The 23,245-nt window shown below is 48.6% G+C and overlaps 1 protein-coding gene across 1 annotated transcript in view; it reads right to left on the bottom strand.

The window, feature by feature from the left end:
• Nucleotides 1-7,930: 7,930 nt before the first annotated feature.
• The window catches only part of ZC3H3 (zinc finger CCCH-type containing 3), a 106,734-nt gene continuing 91,419 nt past the window's right edge, over nt 7,931-23,245 (bottom strand). The window contains exons 10-12 of the mRNA XM_049854520.1: nt 11,754-11,932; nt 10,957-11,351; nt 7,931-9,377 (exon numbers count right to left, since the gene is read on the bottom strand). Of these exons, the coding sequence (XP_049710477.1) occupies nt 9,346-9,377; nt 10,957-11,351; nt 11,754-11,932 (606 nt within the window). The 3' untranslated portion in view covers nt 7,931-9,345. The remainder of the gene's footprint in view (nt 9,378-10,956; nt 11,352-11,753; nt 11,933-23,245) is intronic.

Below are 23,245 nucleotides of genomic sequence, written 5' to 3'. Positions count from 1 at the left end.
CAGACGGAACAAGGGGATACTGATTGGTTTAAAGTCAGGAAAGGTGTGCCATCAGGGTTGTATTCTTTCACCATACCTATTCAATCTGTATGCTGAGCAAGTAATCCGAGAAGCTGGACTATGAAGAAGAACCGGGCATCGGGATTGGAGGAAGACTCATTAAGAACCTGCGTTATGCAGATGACACAACCTTGCTTGCTGAAAGTGAAGAGGACTTGAAGCACTTACTAATGAAGATCAAAGACCACAGCCTTCAGTATGGATTGTACCTCAACATAATGAAAACAAAAATCCTCACAAGTGGACCAGTGAGCAACATCATGATAAACGGAGAAAAGATTGAAGTTGTCAAGGATTTCATTTTACTTGGATCCACAATCAACAGCCATGGAAGCAACAGTCAAGAAATCAAAAGACGCATTGCGTTGGGCACATGTGCTGCAAAGGACCTCTTCAAAGTGTTGAAGAGCAAAGATGTCACCCTGAAGACTAAGGTGCGCCTGACCCAAGCCATGGTATTTTCAATCCCATCATATGCATGTGAAAGCTGGACAATGAATCAGGAAGACCGAAGAAGAGTTGACGCCTTTGAATTGTGGTGTTGGCAAAGAATATTGAATACACCGTGGACTGCTGAAAGAACGAACAAATCTGTCTTGGAAGAAGTGCGGCCAGAATGCTCCTTAGAGGCAAGGATGGCGAGACTGCGTCTTACATACTTTGGACATGTTGTCAGGAGGGATCAGTCCCTGGAGAAGGACATCATGCTTGGCAGAGTACAGGGTCAGCGGAAAAAAGGAAGACCCTCAACGAGGTGGACTGACACAGTGGCTGCAACAATGGGCTCAAGCATAACAACGATTGTAAGGATGGCACAGGACCGGGCAGTGTCTCGTTCTGTTGTGCATAGGGTCGCTATGAGTCAGAACCAACTCGACGGCGCCTAACAACAAAAGCAACAACATAACAGAAATACCACAAGTGGGTGGCTTTAACAAACAGAAATTTATTTTCTCACAGTTTAGGAGGCTAGAAGTCCCAATTCAGGGCACCAGCTCTGCGGGAAGGCTTTCTCTCTCTGTTGGCTGAGGGGGAAGGTCCTTGTCTCTCCAGCTTCTGTTTCCTGGTTCCTCCGGGATCTCCATGTGGGTTGGCATCTGTCTTCCCCATCTCTGCTTCCTTCCTTCCTTGTTTAATCTCCTTTATATCCAAAAGAGATGGACTCAAGACACACCCTACCCTAATTCTTCCTCATTAACATAACAAAGACAACCTATTCCCAAGTGGGATTCTAACCACAGGCATAAAACCGAAACCCATTGCTCTCCAGTGGATTCTGACTCATGGTGACTCTGTGGGCATAAGCATAGAGATTAGGATTTACAACACATATTTTTCGGGGACACAATTCAATGCGTATGTAACTGAGCCACTTCTTGCTTGTTACTCCCAGCCAGGCCAGGTGGGCAGGGGTCCCTGGGTCCCTGTACAAGTGGTCTGTGGAGCCAGAAGTGCACCTATCCAGCAGGGCAGGCATGATGGGTCCTCCCAACCCAAGGGGCGTTCTAGCCTACTCTGGCTCAGGCGACAGCGTCCTGGGCTCCCTTGTGTCCTGGGCTCCAGGTACATAGGGCCCTGTCTCCGCCTGGCACCAGGGGATGTGAGCATCCCACGTGGACACCAGGAGGGGGCACTCAGGGCCTGCGGTGGGGGGGGCGGGGGTTGGCAAGGCCAGGAGTAGCGGTAGAATTGCTACAGAAAAGCAAACAGGAGTCCAACGAGCCCAAGGCCTGGCAGCCGTACCCCCTAATCCAAACAGAGAGGAACGTGCCATCACAGTCCTCCCTAGAAAAGTCTCCTTTTCACTCCATCCCAAACCACCACACCCCCGAGGGTGGCTTCTCCCCCTCACACACCCTAAATAAATTCCACCTAGCCTCCAGTCCTCACGGAGCTCCACAGGAGCCACCCATGAGGCTTCGTCATTATGGTGTGCACCCACCAACCTTGGTGGGCACTGCAGGCCTCATGAGGGACACGGCCCAGCACTGTGAAGTTTGCAGCACAAAACAGCATTTCATTGTGCTCACGGATTCTATGGGTCAGGAATTGGGACTGGGCTCAGTGTGGATGGCTCATCTCCGATCCTGATGTCTGGGAAGACTCGAAGGCAGGGAAGTGGACGATGGAGTCATCTGCCAGGTGGTATCGGCTGGCTGTCGGCTGACAGCTGCTTGTGGTGTCTCCATATGGTCTCTCACAAGGGCTGGCGTGGGCTTCCTCACAACATGGCAGCTGGGTTCTGAGCGTGAGCATCCCAAGAGAGCAAGGCAGACAGGCGTGGTGCTTTTATGACCTAGCCTTGAAGTCACTCCCACCATACACTACTACCCAAGGCACTCCTGAAGGTCACCACGTTCATGAGGAAGGTCATGCTGTAGGGGGAGCATGTGGGAACATTGTTGCAGCCATCTTTGGAAAAGGTGATTGGCCAGAGCCAGGGTCTTTTTTTAGGGTCAGAGAACAGAAAACAAACCATCAAAGCAGTAAATATGGTATATCGGGTTTCTACTGCTGTGTGACAAGCTGCACAAATTTAGCAAGTTAACTCAGGGCACATTTAAGGTGGCAGTTTCCACGGTCAGGCTTCGCCAGGCCCCTGCTCAGGGTCTCCACAGTGGCAGTCTCATCTGGAGCTTGACTGGGGAAGTACCTGCTTCCACGCTCACTCAGGCTGCTGGCAGAATTCAGTTCCTTCCATTCACTTTGGTGTGACCGAGGGCCCCAGCTTCTTGGGGGCCGTTGTCTGGAGGCCGCCCTTGGGTCCCAGAGGTGCCCACAGTTCTTGGCCTCCACCTGGCCACGCACCCCATCAGGCCAACAAGAAGAGGCTTTCAGGTGAGTCTACCAGCAAGACGGAGTCTAATATAACCTAACGTGGCCACAGAGCAACAGCCCGTCAGCATGATCACAGGTGCTGTTCCCCACTCAAGCGGAGGTGCTATGGATTGAATTGTGTCCCCCCAAAATATGTGTTGTAAATCCTAACCCCTATATTTGTGGAGGAGCCCTGGTGGTGCAGTGGCTAAGAGCTCAGCTGCTAACCAAAAGGTGGGCAGTTCAAATCTACCAGCCACTCCTTGGAAACCCTATGGGGCAGTTCTACTCTGTCCTATAGGGTTGCTTTGAGTTGGAATCGACAGCACCGGGTGTTTTATACTTGCAGATGGCCCATTTAGGAACAGGGTTTCTTTGTTATCAATGTAGGGTGTGTCTTAAGGCCGTCATTTCTCAGATACAGAAAGAGCAGAATGGACACAGAAGCAAACATGAACGGGGAAGAGAGACGCCACATGGAGATGTCCAGGCATCGCCAAGAACGGTCGAGAAGCTGACACAGGATCTCCCTCCAGAGCTGACAGAGAGAAAAAACCTTCCCCTAGAGCTGGGGAAGTCCGGAATTCGGACTTGTGGCTTCCTAACTGTGAGAGAATAAATTTCTGTTTGTTAAATTCACCCACTGTGGAATTTCTGTTATAGCAGCACTAGTTGACTAAGACAGGAAGGGACCACGTGGCCATGAACACCAGGAGGCTTCTGTCCAGTACACGGTGCTAGACGGTGAGTGGTCAGGCAGGGTGGGGGCAGCGCTGTGTGGTAGGGGCTGGCAGGGTTAAAGAGAGTGGCCAAGGTGGGCCTTGCTGAGGAGTGGGGTGTGAGCAGGTGAAGGGAACCTATCTCGAGCCCTGTGGCCTTCATGTCTGGGGACAGACTCAGGCCCAGGAGTGGGGAGCCTATGACTGCCTTCGAGGGGCCGCCCAGGCCAGACTGCCAGGGTTCCTGAGTGGTTGGAGCGGGGTGTTGACTAGGGTGCTGGGGTGGTTGGGGGGATGTGCGGTTGTCAAAGGGGGGAGCCGGCCTGGTCGGGTGAGGTGCCAGGGTGGTCGTTGGGGAAGGGGCCAGCCTGGGGCCATTGTGGGGCTCTGGGTTTGCTTCAGTGAGGTGAGAGCCACTGGGGGGCTCCAGTCCAGGGGGCCTTGGTCCTACATGGGTCTTGAGGGGCTGCCAGCTGCAGTTGGGGTGGGCCCAGTGGACGCGGGAGGGGGCGGAAGGGGGAGTTTAGGGGAAGATTCAGCCAGGTTCTGAGTGTGTCTGCCCCAGTTTTGCAATCTGTACCTGGGAAATAATCCCAGGGTGGGCTCAGGGGCCCATTGGGCCCCTGTGAGATGGGTGACCTGACCTCCATCCGCCCATTGCTGCCTGCTGCCCCACAGCGACATGTGGGCTCTCCTAGAATTAGTGTCAGTTCAGAGCAGTGTCCCAGAATCCCCTATGCACTGCCACCCTGGCCGTAGATCCCTCTAGGGGGAGGTGGACTTGGAGGGGGCTGGAGGAGAGCCCCCGTCCCATGGGGTTGGGTGCAGGGTGAGACGTGGGGAGCCAGGACTCCTAAGTTTGGATGGGCTACCGGCAGGATGGGGGTGCCTCCCGGGCTGGGAGCCTGTGAGGAGGGACCTGGAGTTTGGAGCAGCCGCTGCCTGTGCCACCCACCACAGGAAGCCCACGTGCAGTTGGCCAGAGTATCCCTGAGGGCCATGTGCTCACTCCAGAGCCCAGAACCTTGATGAGACACAGCCAAAGTGATTCAGAGCAAGGTTGGAGGCCCAGGAATGTCCAGGTACAGAAGGGACGGAGGGTACATGGCTGGCGATGGCGGGAATGAGGCTGGGATGGAGGGGATGAAGGGAATGGGGGGGTGGAGGGGGCAGAAGGGCTGGAGGAGGGGTACACAGCCATGGATCAGAGAAAAAGAGGAAGACCCTCGACAAAATGGATGGACACAGTGGCTACAACAATGGGCTAACCCAACAACGATTGTGACAATGGTGCAGGACTGGGCCGTGCTGTGCTGTTGTACTGAGTCGGAATCGACTCTACTGCCCCTGTCAACAACTGGAGTCTGACGCTCCATCTCTACCCCTGCCAGTTCTTCTGGTCTCATGACAAAGAAGGCGGTTGTCCATGGAGGCAGTTAGAGACCCATTGTTGTGCCTTGGATGGTCGCTTGCAAGCATTTAAGAACAGAGGCACTAAACACGTTATTAGACCAATTAATTAGGATGTTCCATAAAACCGTGACCCTAAACCTCCAAACCAAGAAACTAAATCCCATGAGGTTTTTGGTTGTACATAGCAGCCTCAGCAGCTTTATTTTTTTGACTTTCTTGTAAATATATCTATCACACAACTTTTACCAATTCAACTTTTTACAGGTGTACAACTTACTGACAGGAATTAAAATACTTGGCTGTGTGACCTTATCCTTAATCAACTCAATATTTCCATCACATAAGCCTCCCTTCTTCCCCCTTCCATAACTGTTAATAAACTTTAGTCTCCATACATTTGCCTTTCTTGACTCTTTATATAAGTGAGGTCATGCATTTGTCCTTTTGTGACTGACTTGTCTCCCTCAGCATAGTGTCTCCTAGCTCCATCTATATTTGTAGCACGTATCAAGACTTGGCTTCTCCCACTGGCTGAGTAGTATGCTGTTGTATGAACGTACGTTTTGTGGATCCATTATCTGCTGATGGGCATTTATGTTGTTCCCACCTCTTGGGTATTATGAATAGTGCTGCAGTCAACAGTGGCGTACAAGTCTCTGTTTGAGTCTCTGCTTTTTTTTGGCTATATGCCTCAGGCTGGAATTGCTGAATCATATAGTAGTTCTAATTTTAGTTTTCTGAGGACGCGCCACACTGTTTTCCACAACGGCTGTACCATTTTGCATTCTCACCAGCAATGGGTAAGGGTTCCAATTTCCCTACGTCCTCTCCAACATTTGTTATTTTCTGTTTTTTTTTTTTAATCTTAGCCATTCGACTGGGAGTGAAATTGTATCTCATTGTGCTTTTGATTTTTCTCTCTCTGATGGCTAATGACGCCGAGCACCTTTTCATGTGTTTGGTGGGTAGCCATTTGAATGTCCTCTTTGGGGAAATGTCTATTCAAGTCATTTGTCCATTTTATGATTGGGTTGTTCTTTTGTTCTCAAAGTTTTATATATATTTTGGTTATTAGGTTCTTGTCAGATTTATGGTTTCTGAAAATATTCTCCCAGTTGGTGGCTTATCTTTTCATTTTTTTGGTAAAGTCTTTTGATGAACAAAAGTTTTAATTTTTATGAGGTTCCATTTATTTGTCTTTTGCTGTTTGTGCTTTTATATTAGATAAACCAAAACCAAACCAAACCCAGCGCCGTCAAGTCGATTCTGACTCATAAGCGATCCTATAGGACAGAGTACAACCGCCCCACAGAGTTTCCAAGGAGCACCTGGTAGATTGAAACTGCTGACCTTTTGGTCATGTTAAAACTAGGCCTGACAGCGTTGCCCTCGCTTGTTTTTCTAAGAATTTCATGGTTTTAGTTTGCACATTTAGGTCTTTAATCCATTTTGAATTTCTTTGTATGTATGGTGTGAGGCATGGATCTTGTTTCATTTTTTGCCTGTGGAAATCCAGTTTTCCCAGCACCATTTACGGAGGAGACTCTTCCTTTCCCACTGAATGGACTTAGCGCCCTCATCAAAAATCAGTTGGCCATAGATGTGTGGGTTTATTTCTGGGCTCTCAATTCTATTCCATTGGTCTATGTGTCTATTGTTATACCAGTACCAGGCTGTTTTGATTACTGTAGCTGTATAAAAAAAGCTAAACCATCGAGTCTATTTTGACTCATAGTGACCCTAAAAGGGCAGAGTAGAACAGCCCCATAGGACTTCCAAGGCTTTAAATCTTTATGGATGCAGACTGCCACATCTTTCTGCTATGGAGTGGCTGATGGGTTCGAACCGCAGACCTCTGGATTAGCAGCCGAGCGCTTAACCACTGCGCCACCAGGGCTCCTTCTGTAGTTGTGTGAAAAAAAATTGCCATCAAGTCGATTCAGCTCATAGCAACCCTCTAGGACAGAGTAGAACTGCCTCGTAGGGTTTCTAAGGAGTGACTGGTGGATTTGAACTGTTGACCTTTTGGTTAGCAGCTGCATTCTTAACCACTGTGCCACCAGGACATTGTGCTTTAAAGTCAGGGAAGTGTTATTGGGTCCCCCTACCTTCTCTGTCAACATTGCTTTAGCTGTTTGAGGCCTCTTACCATTCCACACGAAGTTGAGGGCTGGTTGTTTATTTCTGTAGAGAAGACGGTTTCATTGTGGTTTTGATTTGCGTCTCCCTCATGGCTAATGGCAGGGAGCATCTTTTCAAGTATCTCTCGGTCCCCTGAGAATTTGTGGAGCACTTGCTGTATGCTGGACACCAGCCCAGGGACAGCACTCAGCCTCGAGATGTCCCAGCCCCCAGCTCCTCCTGCAGTGTGTGCTCGTGGTGGGCACAGACAGTGAGCAGAAATGGCAGGTCTGCAAGCCAGTACAGGCGTGGCAGAGACGCAGTGGGGCAGGGAGGGGGTGGCCGGGTAGACGCCGCAAGAAGGAGGTGCTTGAGCCAGACAGGAAGGGGCAGAGGGTTCCGGGCTCTGGTGCCACCCTCTGTGGCTCCTCCATCTCCTTCCTGGACGTCCCCTTCCATGAGTTCAGGCACTGCATGGGCTGCCCACCTGCTCCGCCTCACCAAACATGGGTTACTTAGACCCACGCTCAGAGTCACGACTGTGCCCTTACCCTGCCCACCCCCAGGGCCATTTACTCTCCCAGATCTGTGCCCTCCTGCCCCTCCATGGCCACCATACCTGCTCTGGCATCCAGTGGCCCCATGACCTGTCTCCTGGCAGCTCAGCTCAGACTCTCCACACTGGGACCTCGACAGCACCGACATTTCCCCCGGTCAGGACCCTGCCCCCAAGGCCTGCCAGGCCTGCAGGGTGGCCTGGCTCAGGTCCCGATCCCCCCACCCTCCCATTAGCCTCTGGCCTCGGGGTCTTGGTCTGGGGGTCCCACCAGCCCACACTCGCTGCTGCTCACGCAGCTTCAGGCCTCAGTGTAAACGTCAACTCCATGGTGGCCTTCCCTGTCCTGACCCCCTCCAGGGACGCAGCAAGAGGGGCCAACGGGAGGGCATGTGGCACAGTGGAACCACTAGATAGCCTTGAGAAGCCATGAGTCCATGGAGGGAGGGAGGACTAGCCTGCAGCCCCGTCCCCACAAAGCTTGTTTGTGGTGCCTCCCACCTCAGCACCAAAGGGCCCTGGGCAGGCTGAGCGAGGGGCTAGGCCTGAGGCAGTCAGTCTCATGCGCAGCAGATGGCCAAGGCCTGGGCAGACCACCTGCCACATCCTTATGTGATTAGCCTGTTCCCACTGGGCAGAGCTGCCCTTCGCTGCCAGGCCAGTGACGGGCGGCGGTGCAGGGCCAGCCCAGGACGGGGCTGCTGGCAGGGCCTGGGAGTCCTTAAGGGCCATTCCTCATCTCCACAGGGGCGTGGGGGAGGTGGGACACAGGGGTCTTCAACACCTCACCCTCAGCCTCTTCCATGCTGCCTCTGGAGTCCAGGAGTCCGGGGCTGGGTTCTGCCCTTCCCAAAAACCCATGAACTGGGGCCCTGTCCCCACAGCGTCCCCATACCTGGCCTCCAGGCACGACCTAGAGCCATACAGGGCAGGAGATAGGGGCCTGGACCAGCTGCTTCCACAGGCTGCTGGCTTTGTGGTACCCAGAGTTTATCCTATCCGGCTTGTCCCAGAGGCCTAGCCTCCCACCAAACAGCAGGCTGGGTCGGCCTCTCAACCACCCCAACGGGCAGGGAAGTGGGGCCCAAGTGACCCCAACATTCCTGCTCAGAGGCAGGGGAGGAGCTGGGCCAGCTGCCCCACGTCAGCCGCCCATGTGGGCCCAGGGCCAAGAGGGAAGGTGGGAGGCATGAAGCAGGCCCCCTGAAGGCCCTGTTGCTCCCAGGCTGGTGCCTGCCCGCGCTTCCCCTCGAGCCCCTCGACCTCAGCCTCAAAGACCTTCTGGGGTGGCACCAAGAGGTGCGGCGGGTGGCAGGCAGGAGGGCACACAGATGTGGGACATGACCTTTATTGCTGAAAATAAAACGCCGCCCGGTGGCCTGGCAAGGAGTCCTCCAGGCAGGGTACTATGGGACAGGCCGGGGTGAACTCTACCTAGTGCCCCACAGGCCGGGCGGGGGGCCTGGGCAACCTGCCGCGGACCCAGGGGCAGGGAGGGGTGTTGGGGACCGGCTGGGCGCGGCTGGCACATGCTGGTCCCGGGAGGCTGGGGGCCCAAGTCGTGCTGCTGCCCAGGGCTCAGTGGGCACCCCTGGCAGTGTGCATGGAGTTGGTTTCCTTCCTTCCAGGACGGCTGAGGTAGTGGGCTGGTCCAGGGCCTCAGAGGCGGGGTTTGATGTGCAGAGACTTCCCTGTGGCCGAGAAGCAGCAGTCAGATGCAGGGCCCAGGGTCTGGGGCCCAGCCAGGGGGAACGCCCCCAGAGGCTCCTGGGTCTGGGGCCCTATCAGACCAAGCCTGCCTGCATGGTGGGCCAAAAAGGTATCCCTGAATCAGAGCAGGATTAGAGGGGTCGGCTGTCAACACCTGCCCTGAGGTCCAGGTGGAGCCCGCTCACAGCCATCCAGTCCTGGGTAGCCCAGTGTGGGGAGCAGGGCACAGAGCTGCGCTTGTGGGTCTCAGCTCCTGCCTGGGCGGCCCCTCCCAAGGAGGGCAGGGGTCACAGTGGGCGCCAGCACTCACAGCGGGGCCACCAAAGTCTTCCGCTAAGCTATAAACGCCTGGAGCACAGGCCCTCCTCGCTCACCTGCAACCAGGCCGTCAGACACACGCATGCATGCATGCACACAGACACAGGCACACACGTGCACACACGCACGCATCAGACTGTCTCAGCTGGGTGGGGGCAGGATGGAGGCTCCCGTGCAGGTGACGCTGGCGGCCTAGAGGTAGGAGGCAGGGCTGTGGGTGGGTGGGGGGAGGCTTCACCCAGGAGGGGTCAGAGGACAGCACATGCCCCGCCCTGTGCATGCTCAAGGCCACCCTACAGATCCCTCCATGACAGTGGCCCACAGGCGTGGCAGTCCACATGTCACCTGCAACCCCGTCTCCCTCCTGGGCCCCTGGAGCCAGAGCCAGGCCCAGCCCTGGGGTGGCCGTTTTGGCAGTTGCAGCTGGCTTCCTGCCCGGGACTGTCCCAGGCCCACCTCTGCCTCCTCCGCAGCTCCCAGCTCCAGCCGGGCCAGGCTGAGGCCTCAGGTCGAGAAGGAGGACTGAGGGGCAGCAGGGCCAGGGAGGTGCAGGGCCTCTCCCACCCGCCACCCCAGGCATGACACCACACCTGCCTCCCTGGGGCCAGCCAGCTGCTGAGCTCCTGACCAGGTTCCCATCAGCACCCCCACCCACTGCACCTGGACCACCCAGCCAGAGGGTGCTGGTCCTGGCTGGGTGGGTAGGGGGAAGGTGTGAGCTCACGGCCGGCCCACCCCTCCTGCGCCCTCCGCGGCAGGCATTGAGCGAGCTCAGCGGAGCTGTTAAAGAAGGCTGTAGCAAGCATCTTCCATTAACGTTACGACCGTGAAATATGACAATAAAATGATAGCCGTATGGTCGCGAATTTGCAGCCCGCAGAGCTGCTTGGGGTTTATCGTCACTCAAAAGCGCGGAGAGCTGTAAAATGTTTACAGAAAGGGTCGTTTGCAGCCATAAAATCCTCCTTTCTCTCCTAAACAAGGCTGAGTGGAGCCATTTACCAAGCCCCAAATGTTCACCGGGGGAGGGCAACATCTGTTCTCTCCAGGAGCACACAGCGATCTTCTCCAACAAATTAACAAAAATGGGTGCTTTCTAATTAAATCAGCCCTTGGCTGGGATGGCCCGTGTGGGCGGTGGGCAGCCGGTGGGTGAGGGCTGCTTGCCAACCTGGGGCAGGTGCACACCTGCCGGCCCCACCCAGGGGCTCGGACTGTGGCTCTGGGGGCCTGGTCACCTACCTGAGTCCTTGGTTGGGGGGCTCCTGTGGGCACGGGCGCTGGGTTGGTGGGCTGGGCTGGGCGAGGACCGCAGAGAGATAAAGGAGGGCAGCTTGGAGAGGGTGCTGGAACCCGTCACAGCCGACGCTGTCTCCTGGACAGAGGCTGCCTCAGGGTCCCGGGAGGCTGGGGACAGGGAGGGCGAGGACGAGGAGGGGGAGGGGGAGGGGGAGGAGGAGGGGGATGGGGAGGAGGAGGAGGAGGAGGAGGAGGAGGCCGTGGATGACATGTGGGAGGTGGAGGCAGAGGCTAAGCCTGCAGGGATGGAGTGGGAGAGGGCCGGGGCTGGGGCAGCTGCTGCGGAGTGGGGGGAGCTGGGTGTCAGCCTGGTAGGGCGCTGGGTGGCCGAGGACTTCCTGTATGTGAAGGACAAGGGTGTGTGTGAGAGGGAGCCCAGCCCACCCCACCGTCACGGGCAGAGCCCACGGCCCAGGAAAGTCAGGTCATGTGCCAGCCTGGCCTGAGGGTCCCACTTGGCACTGACCACTGGCCTCACTACCCACAACTCCCACTCCAGGCCACCTGGGGTCACCCCTCCCACTGGCCCAGCACACTCTCCACCTCGCTCCAGGCTGGGCCAGGGCTGTCCTTGGCTCTCTTCGCCACAAGGGGCAGGGAGGGGTCCCAAGGTCACAGCCCTCAGCCTTGGACGGAGATGTCTTTCCGGTTCAAGAACCAAAGCTGGGAGGTTGGGGGCTGTGTGCAGGGACAGACGCCTTGGCCCGGGGCTCACATCACCCACACTTGCTGCCCGTCACCTGGGCCCGTGGCCAGTGCAGACCCTGCTCCTGGGGTGCATGTCACCGGTTGTGGGGGCTGGGAGGGCCTTCCTGCCAGGGCGCTTCTGGCTGCGGTGGAGCAGCTGGCATTGGGCGCCACGGGGGCAGACACCACGGCGGGAGAAATCAGGGCACAGCAGCGTGTGCTTCTTCTTGCACTGTGGGGAGAAGCATGGGCACCCCAGCTCAGGCCAGTGCCCCTAGGCAGGAGGCCTCCACACCCCAGGCCACTGCAGCCCCACCATCCTTTCACCCTCCAGGCGGTACCCTTGCTATGCCCTTGGCTGGGCATGGACCGAGCGGATAGGCTGGCTGGGGAGCCCCAGAGCCGCTCATCCCTCCAGCTGCTTCCACCCCTGGCCGCCTCTCCCAGCAGGCACAGGGCCCGGAGGAAGGTGGGTGTGGCTGAAGGTCTCCCCGGGGCGGGGTTCCACTCAGGCTGGGTGCAGGCGGGTCGGCCAAGGCCAGCACAGCCCTGGGCCCTGGGGAGGCCGCCTGGTCACCCGATCCGCAGCACCTGTCAGGCAGCTAATTATACCCAACAGGCTGCCTGTGGCAGGTGCTCCAAGAAATGGTGCAGCTTCGGAGAACACACTGCCCTCGTGCCTCCCAGGAGCACTACCCCGTCAGGGAGGGGCGTCCACTCTGCCCACTTCCCCTGCACCAGCATGATGGGGGGCAAGCCTGTACCCAAGCCTGCCGAAGCACCTAGGCCGCTCTCACAAACACCCACAAGAGGCAGCTGGGGACTTGCGAAGACAGACAACACTGAGTGTGCCACGACGGATCCCACCAGCCCGTCCAAGCCCAGAGCCAAGGCCACGAGCACATACCAAAAAAAAAAAAACAAAAAAACATTAGCGCTGAGTCGATTCCAACTCATAGCAACCCTACAGGACAGAGCAGAACCGCCCCATAGGGTTTCCAAGGCTGTAATCTTTGCGGAAGCAGATCGCCAGGTCTTTTCTCCCACGTGGGGGCTGATAGATTCCAACCACTGACCTTTCGGTTGCAGCCAAGTGCTCAACCACTGCGCCACCAGGGTTCTTCGGAGCACATAACTCCCAGGAAATGCTGCAGGCACCTCACACATGCCCTCCAGCCTGGGCCTCCCTCCCAGGGCTGCCTTCAGTGGCTCTGATCCCAGCCCTGCAGCCCCAGGGGCCGCAGGAGGAGCCGCTGGGAATGTGCGCCAGCTTAAGCCTCTTTGCCCAGGTAGTGCTCACCCACTCACTCATCATCTATTCCAGATGGAGCTGGCCTGGCCCATGGATGCAGGGCCCTGAAGCCCCATCCAGCCTGTCCTCGGGGAACCCATCACCCAGAGACTAGACGTGTGGAGACTCGTGGCATATGGTAGGGCCGGCTGTGGGTACAGCCATGGGGATGAGTGACGCTGGGCCAGTAGGGAGGTCAGGAAGGACATCTGCAGTGTGGAGGATGTGGGAGCCCCCTCAGGGCATAAGTGGGAGTGCAGCCTGTGTGTGGGTGTCTGCGTGGCATGCGTGGCTCATAAACGCACCCAGCTGCTCAGCAGGGCCTCCACTTGAGTCCATCAGTACCCCCCGCAGCCTGGACACCAGGACGGGGGCAGGAGAGGGTGCAGAGTGCCCATCTGAGAGACGACAGGGCAGTCTGGACCTGCGCCTTCCCAGATAGGGCCATGAGGGCAGTCTGGACCTGCGCCTTCCCAGATAGGGCCATGAGGGCAGTCTGGACCTGCGCCGTCCCAGATGGGGCCATGAGGGCAGTCTGGACCTGCGCCGTCCCAGAGGTGCCATGAGCCACATGGGTCACTGAACACCCAAAACACACAGATCTGGTGGAGATGGCACAGCACACACGGGTTCAAAGGCTCAGTGCAAAAAAGAACTTAAATTCCACATTAATATACATTTTTCTTCATACACTGGGTTAATGAATATGTTGTTAAAATTCAATACACTTTTTAATGTGGCTTCTAGAAAGTATAGAAGCACACGTGTGGTTTGCATCTGTGGTTAACCTTTCTACTAGACTAACCCTTCTCCAGAAAACCACCCAAGATCTAGGATGGGATATAAAGCAGCACTTCCTCAAACCACCCAAGAGTACTTGAGAAAGTAAAATGATAGAAGAAAATGCACCAAGAAATACCAGACCAAGAGAAAGGTGGTACGGTGAATTGATGCTACAGAGAACTGACTTCAAGCCACAAGCACGTGGAGTGTACATCACTGTGATGAAATGATAAAGAACGATACTTCTAAACTTGTGTGACAAGAACACAACCTCTGAGTACGCAAAATAAAAACTACAGAACCTCACAGAGAAACAGACAAATCAACAGTCACAGTGGAAATTCTGACCCACCTCTTTCAGCAACTGATGAATTGAGGCCACTAAATAGCAGCATGGGCACAGAATGCTTAGACAACATGTGTAAGCAAACTGCCCAGCAGCATTAAATTAACAGGCTGGGTTACTGCTCATGCTTCACCTAACAGCTGCAGCACAAGTTCCTTCAAGCACCTGTGTAACACTGATTAAAATATTCAGTGAAGAAAAAACAAAACCAACCAATCAAAAAAATCAATAATTCATGGGTCAAAGAAGAAATGATGGAAATTAGATAATATTTAAAATCACATGATAACAACAAAATGGCATATCAAAATTTGAGAAGTAGCTAAAGCAGTACTTAGAGGGAAATATATAGCCTTTACTGCTTACATTAGAAGAAAAGACCTATCTCAAGAACTTAGGGGGAAAAACTGCAAAATGAGCCCCAAAAAAGCGGAGAGAAGAAAATAATAAATATCAGAACAGAAATTAATGAGACGACAAAAATCAAGAGATTCAAATGTTGGTTCTTTGAAAATGTTAATAAATGTATCCAATAAGATTGTAGTCGAAAACTAAAGAGAGAAGGAACGTATGTAATGTAAGGAGTGACAAAGGGCCATAGCTGTAGATAGTAAAAAGATATCAAGACGATAGAATGAACAAACTTTATGTCAGTAAATGTGAAAACACAGATGAAACTGACAAATTCTAGAAAAACTGACAAGAAGAAAAATAAAATTTGAAAGTTCCTGTAACCATAATGGAGTCTGAATCGGTGTTGAAAAAATAAGGTTCCAGCTCCAAGGGTCTTACTGGGAGTTCCACCAAACAGTCAAGAAATGCATCATTCCAATTTTACTCCGATCGTTTTACAGAATAGAAATTCAGAGAACACTTCTCAACTTAGTTTATGAGGCCAGAATAATCTTGAAACCAAAATCTGACCCAAACTGTATAAGAAAAGAATATTCAAGCCAATTTTACTGATAAACAAGATGCAAAAGTCCTATACAGATTATAAGCAAACTGAGTTCTGCAATGTATAAAAACACTAATATATAAGGATTGTGTTGGGTTTATTTCAGAAATGCAAGGTTGGCTTAACTTTATAAAATCACTGAACAGAAATTAGCACATTAACAGGCTAAAAGAGAGGACCTATATGATTACCTCAATAGAAGTGAAAGAAGTGCTTAATAAAATTCAACATCCATTCAAAGTTTAAAGACAACAACAACAAAACCACTTAGCAAATAGTGTTAGAAATGAACTTCCTTAGCCTGACATAAAGAGTTTCTTAAAAGAACCTTCCAGAAAGCATCACATGTAAAGAGGAAAGGTTGGAAGCATGGCTGCCTACTTTGATTACTACTCAGCACTGTACTGGGGTTCCAGTCAGTACAGGAAGGAAATAAAAAGCATTCAGATCAAAAGGAAGAAAATGAAGCTATCATTATTTGCAAATGATATGATTGTTTATGTAGAAAAATTCATGTTTAAAGAAGTATGAAGACAATGTCTCATCAAACAGAGAATATTAATACAGAGATATAAATTATTAAAAAGAACCAAACGGAAATTCTGAGGGTGAAAGTACAGTAACTAAAATGAAAAGTTCATTAGAGGGACTTGACAACAGATTTGAAGTGGCAGAAGAAATAATCAGTGAACTTCAAGATCGAAAGAGATTATACAATCTGTCTGAAAAACAGGGAGAAAATACAATGATAAAAAATGATCAGAGCCTCAGAAAAATGTGGGACACCTTTAAGTACACTAATATACATGTAATGGGAATACCAGAAAGAAAGAAGAAAGAGAAAAGAGCAGAAAAATATTCAAAGGTATAATAGCTGAAAAGTTCCTAAATTCTCTGAAAAACATCCAAGAAGTTTAATGAACTTCAAGCAGGATAAATGCAAAAATCTATACCATGACACATTGTAGTAAAAATGCTGAATTCCAAAGACAAAGAGAAAATCTTGAAAGTAGTCAGAGAAAAATGATTCATCAGGTACAAGGGAACTCTAATAAGATTAACGCTGATTTCTCATAAAAAACGGCAGCCAGAAAACAGTAGTATGACATGTATAAGGCGCTGAAAGAAAAAAATGTCAATAAAAAATTTAACATGTAGCAAAACTATCTTTCAAAAGAAGGTGAAATAAAGACATTCCTACATAAACAAAAACAGAATATGCTGTTAGAAGACCCACCTTACAAGAAATACTAAAGAAAGTTCTTCAGGCTGAAGGCAAGTGACCCGAGAGACTAATTCAAATTCAGATGAAAAAACAAGGAACAGTAGTAAAGGTAATTATGTAATTATAAAAGGCACTATAAACACATTTTTCTCCTTTCTTCTCCTAACTGATTTAAAAAGCAATTATATAAAACAATATGTATATAATGTTGGGCCTTTACAGCATATAATTTGATTATATATATACACACACACATACATATATATATATTTGACAATAGCAGCATAAAAGAGGTGAGTGGGAACAGAGTTGTATTGGAGTGAGGAAATGACACCAGGTAATTTAGACCCGCAAGAACAAATGAGGATAACCAGAAACGGTAAATAAGTAGGTAAATATAATAAAGTCTACAAATATATACTTGCTTGTCTTCTCTTAGCTTCTTTTATAGACATATAAATATACAGATGATCATAACATGTATTGTTGGGTTTGTAACATATAGACTCAATATATATATATTGATCACAATAATAACAAAAAGGTTGAGCAGGAATAGAGCTCTGTAGGAGCAATGTTTTTGTATCTCACTGGCCATATAGCAACCGCTAAGAAAATAACTGAAAATATATATATATATTATATATATCTTAGCTATCTGTTGTTGTTGTCAGGTGCCGTCGAGTCGGTTGCGACAGATAGCAACCCTATGCATAACAGAACGAAACACTGCCCGGTCCTGCGCCATCCTTACAATCGTTGTTATGCTTGAGTTCATTGTTGCAGCCACTGTGTCAATCCACCTCGTTGAGGGTCTTCCTCTTTTCTGCTGACCCTGTGCTCTGCCAAGCATGATGTCCTTCTCCAGGGATGGATCCCTCCTGACAACATGTCCAAAGTATGTAAGACGCAGTCTCGCCATCCTTGCCTCTAAGGAGCATTCTGGTTGTACTTCCTCCAAGACAGATTTGTTCATTCTTTTGGCAGTCCATGGTGTATTCAATATTCTTCGCCAACACCACAATTCAAAGGCGTCAATTCTTCTTCGGTCTTCCTGATTCATCGCCCAGCTTTCACATGCATATGATGGGATTGAAAATACCACGGCTTGGGTAAGACACACCTTAGTCTTCAAGGTGACACCTTTGTTCTTCAACACTTTGAAGAGGTCCTTTGCAGCAGATTTGCCCAATGCAATGCGTCTTTTGATTTCTTGACTGTTGCTTCCATGGCTGTTGATTGTGGATCCAAGTAAAATGAAATCCTTGACAACTTCAATCTTTTCTCTGTTTATCATGATGTTGCTCACTGGTCCAGCTGTGAGGATTTTTGTTTTCTTTATGTTGAGGTGTAATCCGTACTGAAGGCTGTGGTCTTTGATCTTCATTAGTAAGTGCTTCAAGTCCTCTTCACTTTCAGCAAGCAAAGTTGTGTCATCTGCATAAAGCAGGTTCTTAATGAGTCTTCCTCCAATCCCGATGCCCCGTTCTTCTTCATATAGTCCACCTTCTTGGATTATTTGTTCAGCATACAGACTGAATAGGTATGGTGAAAGTGTACAACCCTGACACACACCTTTCCTGACTTTAAACCAATCAGTATCCCCTTGTTCTGTCTGAACAACTGCCTCTTGATCTATGTAAAGTTTCCTCATGAGCACAATTAAGTGTTCTGGAATTCCCATTCTTTGCAATGTTATCCATAATTTGTTATGATCCACACAGTCAAATGCCTTTGCATGCTAAATAAAACACAGGTAAACATCCTTCTGGTATCCTCTGCTTTCAGCCAGGATCCATCTGACATCAGCAGTGATATCCCTGGTTCCACGTCCTCTTCTGATCTTAGCTATCTAGTGCCGCTGTAACAGAAATAACCACAAATGTGCAGCTTTAACAAACAGAAATTTATTTCCTCACAGTTTAGGAGGCTAGAAGTCCAAATTCAGGGTGCTGGCTCTAGGGGAAGGCTTTCTCTCTCTGTCGGCTCTGAAGGAAGGTCCTTGTCTCTTTTAGCTTCTGCTCTTGGGTGATCTTCATGTGGCTTAGTATCTCTCTTCCCCATCTCTGCTTCTTTTACTTGCTTGCTTAATCTCTTTTACATCTCAAAAGAGATTTATTTAAGACACACCCTACACTAATCTAGTCTTATTTGCATAACTCATTCCCAAATGGGGTTATAATCATAAGCAGAGAGGTTAGGATTTATAACATACTTTTGGGGAACACAATTCACTATATAACAATATATATAGTGAAAAAATCATTAAAGCAATTAAAATATTATACTAGGAAATATTCTGTTAATGCAAAATAAAGCAGTAAAGGAAGATCTGAGGAACAAAGAAGACAGGAGACGTATTTAAAAGCAAAGTAAAACAGCAGATGTAAACTGAACTATATCAATAATACTAAGCGTGAATGGATTAAACAATCCAATCAAAAGGCAGAGATTGTCGGACTGGATATTTAAAAAAGAAAATATCCAACTATATGCTGTCTATAGGAGAAATACCTTAAAGATACAAATATGCCAGAAGTAAAAAGATTGGAAAAAGAGATACAAACAGCAATAACTAAGCTGAAGTGACTATATTAACATCAGACAAAATAGGCTTTAAAATAAAATACACTACTAGAGATAAAGAGGGACTTTTTATAATGATAAAAGGGCTGATCTACTGGGCAGTTACAACAACTGTAAGTATATATGCATCTAACACCTAACAAGAAAAAAAAAAAAATTTTTTTTTTCTTTTTTTTAAAAAAAAAAAAAAAAAACAAGAGAGCCTCAAAATATGTGAAACAGAAGGTAGACAGAACTGAAGGGACAAATAAACAATTCTACAATAACAGTCAAAGACTTCACTATCTTACTTACAATAACAGGTAGAACAACAAGGCAGAAGATCAATAAGGAAACAGAAGCACAACCCTACACACGAGCTAGACCTAACCTGTAGGACAGCAGGATGCACAGATTCTTCTCAGGTGCTGAAAAGACTGTATGCGAGGCTTTATTATGAACCAAGTCTGAAAAAATTTAACAGGACTGAAATCATACAAGTGTTCTCAAATCACAATAAAGTGAAAGAAGATATTAATAAGCAGAATAAAAGTGAGAAATTTAAAAATATGTGGAAATTAAACAACACACTAGTAAACAACTAATGGGCCAAAAAAGAAATCACAAAGAAAATTAGCAAATATTTTAAGATGAATGAAGATGAAGACACAGCACATCAAAACTTACGGGATGCAGCTAGGGAGCCAAGATGGTAGAATAGACAGACTCTTCCATCGAGCCCTCTTTACAACAAAGACCCGAAAAAACAAGTGAAATGAGTATATTTGTGACAAGCCGGGAGCCCTGAGCATCAAAGGCAAGCTTAGACAACGAACAGAGGGGCAGGGGGAGGAAGAGGCCGTTCAGAAGTGGAGAGGAGTTACCGGACCTGAATTGCGGGGAGCCCTCAGGCAGCATCCCAGGAGCAGCCGCGGCGGGAGGGTCCTAGCATTCAGTGGCAATTTCCTCAGGGAGAAGCAGCAGCCACACAGCCCACTCACACCTCTGGAACCTGAGGAGAATGGTGCTCCTGGCAAAAGCTAAGTACTTGTGTATGTTTTACTGCGCCCCCCACCCACCCCAAGTCAGCTTCAGCAGCTGAATCCCTGGGCCTGAGATAGACCCTGGTGAGCACCTAGAGCCATCCTCCCGGCTTTGGGGAAGGAAAAAATTTGCAACTGGGGGGAAAACATAATTTGCTAGCTCCATTAACTGGGGGAGCTCAGGACAGAAGCAGCTCCTGTTCAGGCATAAACCGTCTGTGGACCTTGAGTACCTTTCCCTTCTGCATGGACCTGTGTGGGCCTATTTCAGGAGAACAGGCCCTTGTTGGCAAACTCCAACCATTTCAGCTGTGCAGCGGAGAGGTGGGTGTTTGACGTTTGACATTGCTTTGCCTATTAAACAAGGTCCTCACCTACCCACGTCAGGGACCTAAAGACTGGTAGCTCCACTCAGGTCACCCAGCCACCCACGACAGGGGTCCAAAGATAACTGGTACCTCCCAGTCCTTACAACCAAAAACTTTGGGTGCCCATGATCCCTCTGCAGAACCCAACCATCAGCACGCTCTAGGGAACACAGACGCGTTTTCCTCAGAGACACTTGGGAGTCGGTTCTCAGCCCTCTGCCTTGTTCAGAGCATGACCCCCTGCTGCAATCAGATACCGGTATATACGCCAATCACCCTGCCCCTCTAAAACTGTAGGACAGAGCCTGTACCACACACTTGATATCAGCTACCTTGAAACCTAAGCTGAATTCATACAAGAAAACTGAATGGACTCCTTGACTGATATACCTGATAACAGCTCTAGCCAGCTGGTGACAGGACACCAGAGCTCCAAAGGTGAAAATAATCAAGCTAGCTCACTCAAGCAACCCATAGGGGTATACCAAAACAAAGCAAAGCAAGCAGTTATGACACAGTAAGCAAGCATAAACTAATACAATAACTTATACATGGCTCGGAGACAACAGTCAATATCAAGTCACATAAAGAAACAGACCATGATCACCTCAACAGGCTCTCAGAACAAAGAATCCAGGGATCTTTTAGATGAAAGTGCATTCCTGGAATTACCAGATGCAGAATACAAAAGTTTAATATACAGAACACTTCAAGACATCAGGAAGGAAATGAGGCAATACGCAGAACAAGCCAAGGAACACACAGATAAAGCAACTGAAGAAATCAGAAAGATTATTCAGGAACATAATGAAAAGTTTAATAAGCTGGAAAAATCTATACACAGACAGCAATCAGAAATTCAGAAGATTAACAATAAAATTACAGAATTAGACAACTCAATAGAAAGTCAAAGGAACAGAATTGAGCAAGTAGAAGCTAGAATTTCTGAACTCTAAGACAAATCATTTGACACTAATATATTTGAAGAAAAATCAGATAAAAGAATTAAAAAAAAAATGAAGAAACCTTAAGAATCATGTGGGACTCTATCAAGAGAAATAACCTACAAGTGATTGGAGTACCAGAACAGGGAGGGATAACAGAAAATGCAGAGAAAATTGTCGAAGATTTGTTGGCAGAAAACTTCCCTGATATTGTGAAAGATGAGAAGATATCTATCCAAGACGCTCATCGAACTCCAAATAAGGTAGATCTTAAAAGAAAGTCACCAAGACATATTACAATCAAGCTTGCCAAAACCAAAGATGAAGAAACAATCATAAGAGCAGCGAGGGATAAATGAAAAGTCACCTACAAAGGAGAGCCAATAAGAATAAAGTCAGACTACTCGGCAGAAACCATGCAGGCAAGAAGGCAATGGGATGACATATCCAAAAAATTGAAGGAAAAAAATTGCCTGCCAAGAATCATATATCCATCAAAACTGTCTCTTAAATATGAAGGTGAAATTAAGACATTTCCGATAAATACAAGTTGAGGGAATTCGTAAAAACCAAACCAAAACTACAAGAAATACTAAAGGGAGTTCTTTGGTTAGAAAATCAATAACATCAGGTATCGACCCAAGACTAAAATACTGGGCAGAGCAACCAGAAGTCCACCCAGACAGGGAAATCCAAAAAACAAAGCAAGATTAAAAAAAAAAAAAAGCCCAACACAGGGTAACGGCAATGTTATTATATAAAAGAAGACAACATTAAAATAATAAAGAGGGACTAAGAAATGTAATCATACACACTCCATATAGAGAGGAAGATACGGCAATACAAAGACATAAAAGTCAGTTTTAAATTTAGAAAAATAGGGGTAAACAATAAGGTAACCACAAAGCAGACAAACTATCCTCCTCATCAAAATAAAATACAAGGGAAAATACAGACTCAGCAGAAACAAAATCAACAACAACAAATATGAGGAAAGGACAATATATAAAGAAAATCTACTCAGCACATAAAATTAAGTGGGAAAAAGAAACTGTCAACAACACACAAAAAAGACATCAAAATGATAGCACTAAATTCATACCTATCCATAATTACCCTGAATGTAAAGGGACTAAACGCACCAATAAAGAGGCAGAGAGTGGCAGAATGGATTAAAAAACAAGATCCGTCTATATGCTGCCTACAAGAGACACAATTTAGACTTAGAGACACAAATAAACTAAAACTCAAAGGATGGAAAAAATATATATCAAGCAAACAACAATCAAAAAAGAGCAGGAGTGGCAATATTAATTTCTGACAAAATAGACTTTAAAGTTAAATCCATCAGAAGGGATAAGGAAGGACACTATATATTATGATTAAAGGGACAATACACCAAGAAGATATAACCATATTAAATATTTATGCACCCAATGACAGGGCTGCAAGATACATAAAACAAACTCTATCAGCACTGAAAAGTGAGATAGACAGCTCCACAATAATAGTAGGAGACTTCAACGCACCGCTTTCGGTGAAGGACAGGACATCCAGAAAGAAGCTCAATAAAGACATGGAAGATCTAAATGCCACAATCAACCAACTTGACCTCACAGACATATACAGAACACTCCACCCAACAGCAACCGACTATACTTTCTTTTCTAGTGCACATGGAACATTCTCTAGAATAGACCACATATTAGGTCATAAAGCAAGCCTTAGCAGAATCCAAAACACTGAAATATTACAAAGCATCTTCTCTGACCATAAGGCCATAAAAGTGGAAATCAATAACAGGAAAAGCAGGGAAAAGAAATCAAACACTTTGAAACCGAACAATACCCTGCTCACAAAAGACTGGATTAGAGAAGACGTTAAGGATGGAATAAAGAAATTCATAGAATCCAATGAGAACGAAAACACTTCCTATCAGAACCTTTGGGACACAGCAAAAGCGGTGCTCAGAGGCCAATTTATATCAATAAATGCACACATCCAAAAAGAAGAAAAGGCCAA

The sequence above is a fragment of the Elephas maximus genome, chromosome 15 (assembly GCF_024166365.1).
Source record: "Elephas maximus indicus isolate mEleMax1 chromosome 15, mEleMax1 primary haplotype, whole genome shotgun sequence".
NCBI lineage: Eukaryota > Metazoa > Chordata > Mammalia > Proboscidea > Elephantidae > Elephas > Elephas maximus.
Note: the sequence above shows the minus strand (reverse complement) of the source record. Positions and strands in the feature narration are given on the sequence as shown.